This window comes from Gossypium hirsutum, chromosome A12 (genome assembly GCF_007990345.1).
Source record: "Gossypium hirsutum isolate 1008001.06 chromosome A12, Gossypium_hirsutum_v2.1, whole genome shotgun sequence".
Lineage (NCBI taxonomy): Eukaryota > Viridiplantae > Streptophyta > Magnoliopsida > Malvales > Malvaceae > Gossypium > Gossypium hirsutum.
In genome coordinates this window covers 6,543,382-6,555,920 of record NC_053435.1, presented here as the reverse complement: position 1 = coordinate 6,555,920, position 12,539 = coordinate 6,543,382, and the positions used below count along the sequence as shown (strand labels likewise).

Below are 12,539 nucleotides of genomic sequence, written 5' to 3'. Positions count from 1 at the left end.
ACCTCTATGGTTACAGGTTCAGACTTTTCATAATGGGTTAAACCCCTCAACTAGGCAGATGATCGATGCAGCCGCCGTGGTACCATAAATAATAAAACACCTGAGGAGCTTATGAGTTCATAGAGGAGATGTCACTGAATAACTATCAGTGGCAAGTCATGAGGACAAAGCCTAATAAAGCAACCGGTGTTTTCAACCTCGACGCGGTCACCATGTTATCAAACCAGGCAGAACTCTTAAATAAAAAGATTGATGGTTTATGTGTTTCTACGCAGGTACATTCAGTAATGCAGTGCAATACAAATAGAGGAGGAATGAACAACATAGAATATCAGTCCTACAACCCTAGCATAGAGAACGAACAGATCCACTATATGGGTAATAATTTTAGACATCGAAATAATCCATATAGTAACACTTATAATGTAGGTCGGAGGAACCATCCCAATTTCTCGTGGGGTGGTCAAGGACATCTAAAACCGCAACCACCTCCAGGTTTCCAACAACCACCTTAATAGCAGGAAAAGAAGCCGAACCTTGAGGAGATGCTAACGAAATTCATCTCGGTGTCAGAAACTCGCTTCCAAAACACCGAAACCGCACTAAAAAATCAACAAGCGTCGATTCAAGGGCTCGAAAATCAAATTGGTCAACTTGCAAAGATGATTTCAGAATGACCACAAGGTAGCTTACTGAGTAATATCGAAACTAACCCAAGGGAGCAATTTCATATGATTTCTGTTCGAGATGAAGAAGGGTTAGTTGAAGATGAACCAAAATCGAGACAAGAAGATATGGTAGGTAAAGGTAAGGTTGAGGTGAGCCGCAACGAGCAAAAACCGATCATTAAGGAATATAAATCTCATGTGCCATATCCAAATGTGACAAGGAAAGACCACACAAATGAATAATTCGGTAAATTCCTTAAACTGTTGAAAAAATTACATATTAACTTACCATTTATTGAAGCTCTTTCGCAGATGCCAAATTCCGTTAAATTTTTGAAGGAGCTTTTAGCAAATAAGCAAAAGTTAGATGATTCGTTGCACGTGGAGCTAAATGCAGTGTGCTTAGCCATTTTGTAGAATAAACTGCCCAACAAATTGAAAGATCCATGGAGTTTTACTATTCCTTGTTTAATTGGTAGTTTAAGTGTTAATAATGCTTTGGCTGATTTAGGGGCTAGTATTAATGTCATGCCCTACAAAAAATTTAAGCAACTAGGTCTTGGGAAACCCAAACAAACTAGGATGAGCATTCAATTAGTAGATAGAACAATTAGATTTCCTAGGGGTATTGTTGAAGACGTACTCGTCAAAATTGATAAATTCATTTTCCCAGTTGATTTTGTTGTTCTAGACATGGATGAGGATAGTGATGTACCATTGATTTTAGGGCGACCCTTTTTAACAATTGCTAGAACTACCATAGATGTTGGTACAGGTGAGTTAATACTTCGTGTAGGTGATGACACAATTAAACTCAAAGCTTATGATTCTATTAGGATATCTTGTGATTGAGATGATATTACGAGCTCTGTTAATGTTAATAACCTTGTAGCTCAACATTCTTTGTAGGAAACACCTCGAAAAAATGTGACAGAACTGCAACCCAGTTTACATAACAAAAACAAAACAAATCATGAAGAAAGAAGATTACAAATCGATGAACTAGATGAATGGCAGACACACATCGAGGAGAAACCTAGAATACATGATGAACCAAAGCGACTCCATCATGAGCTTAAGGATAGGACGAACCAATTAAAGATTGGCGATCAGGTATTGTTGGATAAAACGGACCCTCGAATCACTACTTTAGAGCATAATGCAAACGGAGCAACTCCTTTTACGGTATTGAATATTTTCCCATACGGTACAGTCGAGGTAAATTATTCTAAATTTGTCACTTTTAAGATAAATATTACTCGGCTAAAACCTTATGTTGATAATATAATTGACAGTAAGAAAGAGGAGTTTCGACTCTGTGAACCACCGTAACCGTGAGAATACGAGGTAGGTCGAGCTTAGACTTTAAATAAGTGCTTCTCTGGAGGCAACCTGAGTGTTAACACTGCTAATTTTCTTAACATTATTTCATGATTTTTTTTAAAATTAATCAATTTTCAAAATCTAAAAAAAAAGTGTGTTTTTGACCCACAAGGCCTGGCCACACAGGTGTGTGGAGCGTACGGCCTGGCCACACGGGCATGTGGGATCTCACATGGGCCTAGGAAAAGTGAAGGAAAACACACACGGCCTGGTGACATGGCCATGTGACCCACACGGCCTGGACACACCGGCGTGTCCTAGGTCGTGTGAAACCTGGAGCTATTTTTTTCAAAGTCTGAGAGCTACACGGCCTGCCCACACGAGTGTGTGAGGTCTCACATGGGTGTGGGAGAAGCGAAGGAAAACACACACGGCCTGGCGACATTGCCTTGTGACCCACACGGCCTGGCGACATGGCCTTGTAACCCACACGGCCTGGCGACATGGCCTTGTGACCCACACGGCCTGGCGACATGGCCTTGTGACCCACACGGCCTGGACACACGAGCATGTCCATGGCCATGTGAAAATTGGGTTAATCACCCCAATTTTATTTTATTTTATTTATTTTTAATTGTTATATTATTTATTTTTATTTTACTAATTAATTAATTAATTAATTAATTATTCTTATACTTATATTTTTTTATTTTTTTATACATATTTTTTTATTATTTCTAATTTTATTTTTATTTTTTCTTTTCTCTTTCATATTTTTTTTACTATTATCATTACAATTACCTTTTAAGTTTAATGATATCATTGAGTTTTTTATTATTATTTTATTATTATTATTATTATTATTATTATCTTTCTTTTTAATTTTGTTTTAGTTGTTTTATTTTTTTCTCTTCAACTTATTTTCATTATTATCTTTTGAAAGATTTATGGTTGTTTCTAATCGAGTTATAACCCCTTAATTTTCTTTATTATTTGTGTTTATTTTCTTGTTAGTTTTCTCGGAATTATGAGTTACATTTAAATTTGACTGCAGTTCCAGTTTTCACTATCCTGAAGATTTCATCCAATATTCAGGGCAGTTTCAGTTTTCTCCCTCTCTTATGATATTCTGTTTATACTGTGTTTATATATGTTTGTACATTAAGGACAATGTACATCTTAAGTGTGGGGAGGTTATCTATAGAATTATTAGAAAATCCCTAAATTATGTCTTGTGTTTAAGTAATTTTCTCACATTACTATTAGAATGAATTTTTATTGATTTATGATTATCATTGATGTGTTTTAGATTAAATTCATAGGTAATTGTGCATTGATTGTTTAAACTTTAAGACACTAGAGAATCAAGCATGATAAGTCTATTTTTAGAATTAAAAATTTTAGGTTGTTTCCCTAAATTAATGCATTACCTTGAAGTTTGGAATTTGCAAGATTGACATCAAAAGTCATAAATTTTGTGAGATTTTGAGCCTTTAGAGCATACATTTTTCTTGCTCACTTTATTATTGGTTATGAGTGTGTCAATATTGATTTGTTATTCTAGAACTTGCTTCGATTATACATGTCGAGACCACACCTTTGATTTGATATACTGAGATGATAAATGCACCTAGGTTTTAACCCACTTATCCCATAAAAAGCCTACCTTCATAATTAACCCTTAGTGAACTACTTTGAGCCTAACAAACCGTTTCTTAATTTACCATTCATATTAACCCATAACTTTTTTTTTGATTCATTAAGAATTGTTTCCCGTTTTGTTGACTCCCTTTTTGTTGAGATTTGATTTGGTTAGTTCCTTAACTATGTTCTTTTGTTTCAGTTGTTTAATTTTCTCTTATTATCTATTGTTCTCAAAAAAAAGGAAAAAAAATACATATATTTTGATTGTAATAACCCAAATTTGCCCGGCCCGTAAAATAAACAGAAATAATAATAAAAGTTCTTTTACAGTCAATTTACAAAACCCAAATTGCTATCCTATTTACATAGCCCAATTGAAACACTACTTAGGGCACATTTACAAACCACACCAGTAGCCCACATTTGAACCTCATTACACCTAAAACCCTTTAGCCCAAATACTCAAACTAGACCCAAATTAGCGAGGCCCAAGAAGGCCCAATGCCTAAACTGAATCAGGAAACCCTAGGGTTTCCAGAAACCTTCGCGCCGTAAACACGATCCCAATCATCACGCCGTAGTCAGCGGTCCCTTATCTCACACCACAATCGGTGTGCCAACCCCTTGTCACCGGGTCTTCGTTCGCCTGCAAAAGGAAAGAAACAGCAGAGAAGTACCAATATAGCAAGAAATAAAATTAAATATTGTAAATGTTATTTTATGTTGATTTTCAGTGGCTATAAAAGCCCGAATCGAAACAATGTAAAGGGGACTACGTTTTTACAAGCATATATACAATAAAAATCAAGAAACAGAGGTGATTTACTTTTTGTTGTTGTTGTGAATACATACAAATATTACTAAAAATATAAAAAAAGGGATTTACCAACGAATTTACGCTAAAAATTGAAGCTCTTCAGCTTCCGGTTGCCGTATCCGGCGGGGTTGACGACGGCGCGTGGGAGTGTGAGTTCGATGACCGGGGCTTTGCCCTACGGAGGCTGGAGCTCGGAGGGCTTCCTCTCTTCTCCTCTTTCAGAGGATTTCTGTTTTTTTTAAAACCAAGGGCTAAAATGATTTTTTTAAAAGTTTTTTTTATATTTATAAACGACCCGTACGACGTCGTTTTGGGATGACCGTTTAGTGACCAAACGGTGTCGTTTCAAGACTGAAGATCCGCGCATTGACCCGTGACCCGAGAGGGATCCGCGTGTTTTTGTTTAATGGGCTAATTGCCCAATTGGTCCTTCCGCATTTTCAGCCTTTATAATTTCGTTCAATTCAAATTTTATTTTTATTTAAATTTGGCCCTGACCTTTATTTTTGTTTCAATTAAGTCCTAGTTACTATTACAAGGCCTATTTTGGAACGACGCCGTTTTGGGATTAAGGTCAAATTGCCCAATGAGTCCCTCAGCTTTTATCGCGTGTTTCAATTAGGTCCTTTTTTATTTTAAATTTAACCCTAGAGTTTTATTTCCATTTAATTTTAATCCCTTCTAATTTTATATATATATAATTTATTTATTTTAAATATTTTATATATTATTTATTTTTACTATAAACATTATGTATATATGAATAATTTATTATATATATTATTTTTACTTATGCATTGTTTATCATATTATTATTAATTCATTATATATTTTATTTATATATTTTATTATATTATATCATTTTACTATATATATTATTCATTATGTTATTTTTATATTATATTATATTATATTATATTATTTATTATTATGTATAATTTTAAAAATTTGTAAACTATTATTAAATAATATATATATATCATTATTAAATATTTAGTATATTATGTAAAATTCTAAAATTTACTATTAAGTTTTGCTCCTATTTAATATAATATTATTTATATAAATATATATTAAGCTATTATATCATATAATATATATTTTTAAAAAATTTCTCCTTTATTATTTATATATTGTTTTAAAAAAATTTTACCTCATTTATTTTTTCTAATTGTATTTAGATTTTATTTTTTTGTGTTCATAATTTGTTTGTTTATTTTTTGTATCCTTTTTGTATTTATTTAGTATTATTTTAATATGTTAATTTTATCTCATAAATTATTTGTTATTTTTATGTTATTTATTGTTTTATATATTTGCATGAAAATTGATTATTTATGTTGTTATTTTAAGTTATATTCGCATGAAATATTATTACATATATGCAATTTATATTGTTATATTCATTATTTTCTATTTTGTGTTTTGCATGAAATGATAATGTATGTATATTTATGTTATTTATGATTATATATACATAAAATGTTAATGTATATTGTGTACTTTATGTCGTTATTTATCATTTTCTATAGTATATTTGCATGAAATGTTAAAATATGTATTAGGTAGTTTAATTTATTTAATATTGATCTTTTGTAATATGTTAAATGCATCATTGCTTTAAAAAATTTATATTTCATTTAACCTAAAAAATTTTAAAAAATGAGGCAATGTTTTTATATTTAGGAATTCGGGAAGTAGTGCCCTAACGTGCTGGGTTGCGATTTCCCATTTGTCTAAATGTCTAAAGTATCCTTTTAAATAGATTTTTTAAATTACGAGATGATTTTAGTCACGAAAGTTTAAGAATATCGTGTCTAATCATGCTGGATATGATGGTTGTACTCTTTTGGAGCGAAAGAATCTCGATTTTCAGCTCAAATTGTTTCGTTTTTTAAAAAAGAATCTGATTTTTAAATTCTTTCAAACTTTTGACATTAAGATAGAAAACTATTCAATTTGGTACCAATTTTGGGCGTTGCGAGGGTGCTAATCCTTCCTCGTGTGTAACCGACTCCCGAACCTGTTTCCTCACATTTTTCGTAGACCAAAATGTTTTATAAGGTGATTCAATCACACCTAAAAAGGTTGGTGGCGACTCCCGTTTTTAAAATTCTCTCTCTTTTTTTTTAAAAAAAGGGTTTCGATAGCTTGGCGACTCCACTGGGGAATTCATAAGAGAGTCAAGCCAAGAAATTGATTATTTTTTTTGTCTTAATGTTAACAGTTTGAAAATATTTTAAAAAATATCGATCTTTTTACATGTGTTTACTGCATATGTTTGTTATTTTATTTTCGCACACATTGCATTTGTATGACCGCTGTGGTCGCACCCTTAAGTAGGAGTGAGAAACTACACTTTCGTGAGGTTTTCACCTCCGTATGGGCTAGTGGATTGCTTCCGGGATACACCCGTACCTATGTTTTCGTGAGATTTTCATCTCCGCATGGCCATAGGGAAATGTGTCCCCCTGAACTGAACTTGGTCCATATGAGCCTATAATGGGTGAGGATCGAAGAATCTGCTGGTTCAGGTACCCTCACTTTAGAACTAAAACACATATAGTGAACTTTAAGTGCTTACCCTAGGGAGTATAGTGATAGCCTTTAGTAAGCTACCCTTATAAGTGCTTGTTTATTATGCCTTTTATATATGATACTGACTTATGTTATTTTGCTATTATTGCATGTCACTCAACATTTAAAGGTATCAATTCACGGTTCGGTTTCTAGATTAGAAAGCTTTGTAATGAGAAACAAATATCTTGATAAAGTGGAGGACAACGCTTCTGTCTGTGCGTGGTCAGAGAAAACCCAATTAGAGAAAGGAGATAGTGTCATCGAAGGGTATACGTCAGATTTGTGGGACTTCACTCGTATTAGTTCGACACAGAATGAGTTTCAGGAGTTGAAGAACATTTGGGCCTAATGGGATGACGAGGCTAAGCAGCTGTTCTACCAGAATTATGGAGATCTTCCCTATTTGCTAGACATCAAGGTGGATAAGCATCTGTTTCGAGCTATGGTACAGTTTTGGAACCCTGCTTATAGTTGTTTTACATTTGGAGAGGTAGATTTACTACCTATTTTGGAGGAGTATACGACCTTGCTTCGCTGTCCAAAAATTCAAGGTAACAAAGCTTATGTTAGGTTACTAATCTCCCAACTTTCGTGAAGAAATTAATGATGATCACAAGGATAAGTGAACAGTGGGCCGCAGCTCAAATCCAACAAAAAGGTGATGGTAAATGCATTCTGTGGGCAAGTTTGAGGGATCTAATATTGGCACACCCAGATGTGAAGAAGAGGGTTGATGTTTTGGCCTTAAGTATTTATGGTTTGGTGATTTTCCCCAAAGCTATGGGGCACATAGATGAAGCAGTTGTGGATTTATTTGATAGACTTGGTAAACAGAACACACCTGTGCCTGCAGTCCTAGCCGAGACGTTTAGATCTTTGAGTGCATGTCGGAGAGCCGGTGAAGGTAGATTCATTGGATGTGCACAGTTGTTGTTAGTATGGTTCCACAGTTACTTTTGGAAGGTCGATAAGGTTCCTTACTGAGTGTTCTTTGAGGATTATTCTCCCTTAAAGGAAGCAGCAGCTACGCCAAGGAGGGATGACATTACAGAGGAAAGGTGGATGGAAATACTTTAGAATCTCCAAGAGGAAGATGTTATGTGGAAAGCCCCTTGGATGGCTCCTAATGAAGTCCTTTATTGTTGCGGAAGTTTTGATTGGGTACCTTTTCCTGGAATTTGGGGAGTTGTTGGTTACGCGCCATTAATCGTCCTGAGGCAATACAAAGCGAGGCAGTTTATACCGGCAACACAAGGGTTAGCTCAAAGTGATTTCTCATATAAGGGGGATCATTATAAGAAAAAGATGTGAGAGATTTCCGAGGCTTGGAAGAAGATTTGCTGTGTGAAGATTTTGACTAAAGGCCCGACGACAACTCTTGAGTACAAAGGGTGGTTTAGCAAGAGGATCAATGGTAACATCCCTAGGCTGAGTTTGGGTGCTGCTCGATTGATGGAAGAGAGTTTACAGTGATTCCATCGGAGTTATAGGTCATAAAGTAAGAGTTCAAAAGGAATAATTTAGAGCTCGGGAGAAAGATAGAAAGGCTTGAAGAGGAGAAGATGTACCTAAGCTTAGACGTCGACGTTCAAAAAATTGAGGTCGAAAAAGTGAAGAAAGAAAAGAGGAAGATTGAGGAAGACCGAGATGACTTGAAGACTCAATATAAGAGGATACAACTATCAATGAAGAGAGCTGGATTGGGGAAGTCTTCAGAGCAGTGGCAACAAGAGGTTCAAGAAGAAAGAACCAAAGCCGAGTATTGGGAGAAGAAGTTTCAAGAGATGCAGGCATAGAATCAGGCCCCAGAGAAAGAGAATCAAGGATTAAAAGTTAAGGTGACGGAGCTTGGACGATCTCTTCATCATCATCGAATTCGTAACTCTGCGGTCGAATTAAAGGCAAGTCTGAACAAGATCGAGGAAATGAAGCACAATATTGGAGGGTTGGAAGTAGCATTGCAGAACTGTGAACTTCAGATTGAGTAGCTCGAGGAAAGAGAAGGACATTGGAAGGGAGAGCTTCACCATTTTCAGGATCAAGTCAGAGATAGGGACTATCTCATGGGAGAAGCCATAGTCCAGATTCGAGAGGCTGTTGATCATTTACAAGACCTGGCAACGTAAGCTAATGTATTGAGTGCAAAGTATGAGTCAGTGTCAGATAGAGGTCGAGAGTTAGCTTTGTTATTGGATAGGGTTAAAACTCTAGGCCTGAGGGCGAAAGCATATTTGTAATTCGTTTTGTGTAAAGATTTTTGTTTCTTAAATAACATTTTCTAAAATAAACTGAATCAGAATCGATATCTTTTTTACATTCATGCATTTGTATCTCATCACATCATATGCATTCGAATTTATAGAAAGACCCTAATTAGTTAAAATTACAGAGAGAAAGAGAGTGAGAGAAAAAGAAAACCTGGAAGCAACACATCCTTACGGCACACACACTAAGAAAAAGAATATCGATCAAAGACTTGACCAGATCCAGAAAGAAATGCAAGAGCAATTGCAGGAACAATTGGCAAAAATCCAACAAGAGATGAAGGATCAAATGTTGGAGGCTCAAAGGAATATGATGGCTGAAATAGCCCAGCTGCTGAAGGGGGCAACGGATAAAGGAAAGGCCCTTATGACTGAAGAAGATAATGAGGATCATCCTTCGGGTTTTACTCCACCCCATGTGCAAACTCAACCTGACGCATATCCCCGAAGGCCGTCCATCACAATAAGGCCTCAACATGGGCAAGTCGATGCTGGAATACCCATGAACTTTCAAACTGGCTCAGGATTCAACCCGGGAGATAACCCTACCAATCCAATCATCCCTAATTTGGATGTAGCTGAGAGGGAAGAGATAAGGCTCGAATCATCAAGGCAATTAGAGAAACGTTGTAGATGGTTAGAGGAGAAATTTAAGGCATTGGAAAACGCTGATAATCGTCAGGGAATTGATGCCAAGGACTTGAGTTTGGTCCCAGATTTGGTGCTTCCTCATAAGTTCAAGATGCCGGCGTTTGAGAAATACAATGGGACTACTTGCCCTGAGGCCCATATCACCATGTTCTGTAGGCGGATGACTGGCTATGTAAACAATGATCAATTATTGATCTATTGTTTTCAGGATAGTTTGGTTGGGGCAGTGGCTAGGTGGTACAATCAATTGAGTCGCGCAAGGATTGGTTCTTGGAGAGACTTAGCGCAAGCCTTTATGCAGCAATATAATCTTGTGTCTGACATGACTCCTGGTAGAATCACTTTGTAGAACATGGAAAAGAAGCCTAATGAGAGCTTTAGGCAATATGCACAGAGGTGGAGAGAGGTTTCCATGCAAGTTCAACCACCGCTTTTGGAGAAAGAAACTACCATGCCGTTCATTAACACCTTGAAGGCTCCATTCATTACTAATATGATTGGAAATACCACCAAGAGCTTTGCTGATATAGTTATGGCAGGAGAAATGATTGAGAATGTCATAAGGGGTGGTAAGATAGAGAGGGAAATTGCTAAAAGATCGGCCCCAAGAAGGAAAGATAATGAGGTGAACAATACGAGTAGTTATAATTCAAAAGTGATTACGGTTAGTCAGCTCAGAGCAACTACAGTTGGGCAACAGGATTCCCAAAAGCAGGGATCTGGTTCGAGACAAAATTTTGAAAAGGTCTCATTTACACCTATCCCAGTGACGTATCGGGAGCTTTATCAAAGTTTATTTAATGCGCATGCAATAGCTCCTTTTCATTTGAAACCACTGCAACCACCATATCCCAAATGGTACGATGCAAACGCCAAATGTGAATACCATGTAGGGATATCGGGGCATTCAATCGAAAATTACATTAGCTTTAAAAAAGTAGTGGAAAGACTTATCAAGATAGGGGTCGTAAAATTTGATGACACCCCTAGTACAAAGAACCCGTTGCCAAACCATGGTGATCAAGAGGTAAATACAATTGGGGAAACTAGAATGAGAAGGATTAAAGAGGACATGGCCATGGTAAAAATACCGATGAAAGTAATCTGGGACGAAATGATGAAATGAGAAATGATAATCTCTGAAGAGGGAAAAAAATGAGCGAAGGACTACTATGAGTTCCATGCAGAAGAGGGACACGAGATCCAAGGATGTGACGAGTTTAAGGCTTTGGTACAAAGCCTTATGGATAATAAGGAGCTGGAATTTTATGAAGCTGGCTCAGATGAGGGACATGTATGTGCATTGGAAGGTGAACCAAAGAATCAAAGAATCAACGGGCCAAAGATCATTATTTTTATACCAAGGAATAATGAAGTTGAGACACAAATAGTGCCGAAAGTCATTATTCACAAACCCGTTTCCTTTTCTTATAAGGATAACAAGAGGGTACCCTGGAATTATGACTGCAATGTGACAATACCGGAGAGAGAAGATATAGCTAGTACTTCTAAGGAGGCTCAAGTTGAAGGATCCTATACACGCAGTTGGAAGCATTATGATGCAAAAGGCATTAGAGTTAAGCCTACAAAAGTGAAAGCCTTTGATGTTGAGAAGGAGAATAGGGCTGAGGTACTTGTTAATGAGCCAGTGAAGGACGAAGAAGCTAGAGAGTTTCTAAAATTCCTGAAACACAGTGAGTACAGCGTGGTTGAACAATTGCGCAAACAACCAGCTCGTATATCAGTATTGGTTTGCTTCTGAGTTCAGAGGTACATCGTGAGGCGTTAATGAAGGTGCTCAACAAGACTTACGTTACTAATGATATATCCGTCAACAAGTTGGATAGATTGGTTAGTAACATAAGCGCTGACAACTTCATTTATTTTAATGATGATGAAATCCTACCTGGTGGCATGGGATCAGCTAAAGCTTTGCACATCACCAGCCGCTGCAAAGGATATACATTGCCGAGTGTGCTTATTGATAATGGGTCAGCTTTAAATGTCCTACCATTGTCCACATTGAACAAATTGCCCATAGACAGTTCTCACATGAAAACATGCCATAATGTAGTGAGAGTATTCGATGGCACGGAAAGAAATGTCATGGGAAGAATTGATATCCCTTTGCTGATCGGGCCAAACGTGTATGAGGTAGACTTTTTAGTGATGGACATCAAGCCCTCTTATAATTGTTTGTTGGAGAGGCCTTGGATACATTCGGCAGGAGCGGTCCCTTATCTTTGCACCAGAAATTGAAGCTAGTAACAGGTGGACTGCTGGTCACCATAAATGCAGAGGAAGACATTATAGCAGCAGTCACCAATGACGCACCCTATGTAGAGGCAAGCTAGGAAGCTGTTGAGTGTTCTTTTCACTCTTTAGAATTTTTTAATGCAACATTTATTTAAGAGGGGAATGAGGTGTCGGTGCCTAAGATATCCAGAACCACAAGAATGGGTTTGCAGATGACAATAGGGAAAGGAGCCTTACCAGGAAAAAGATTGGGAAGATATCTCCAAGGAGGGATTCAAGTTCCAGAACTAAAGGAGAAGAGAGACTATTTTGGCTTGGGTTTCAGGCCAGATCACA

General features: G+C 36.6%; 1 protein-coding gene across 1 annotated transcript; it reads left to right on the top strand.

Annotated features, from left to right (window-relative positions):
* Positions 1–10,359: 10,359 nt before the first annotated feature.
* LOC107921407 (uncharacterized) lies at positions 10,360–11,709 on the top strand. Its single transcript, XM_016851264.2, has 2 exons — positions 10,360–11,028; positions 11,113–11,709. Exons 1-2 carry the CDS (start codon positions 10,360–10,362, stop codon positions 11,707–11,709), a joined length of 1,266 nt encoding a protein of 421 aa, XP_016706753.2.
* The last annotated feature ends 830 nt before the right edge of the window (positions 11,710–12,539 follow it).

Excerpts from the sequence above, each read along its gene's own strand:
- LOC107921407 (XM_016851264.2), top strand. The coding sequence starts at position 10,360 with ATGCAAGTTCAACCACCGCTTTTGGAGAAAGAAACTACCATGCCGTTC. Across the intron at positions 11,029-11,112 it reads TTAAAGAGGACATGGCCATG|GACTACTATGAGTTCCATGC; the intron begins GTAAAAATACCG and ends AAATGAGCGAAG.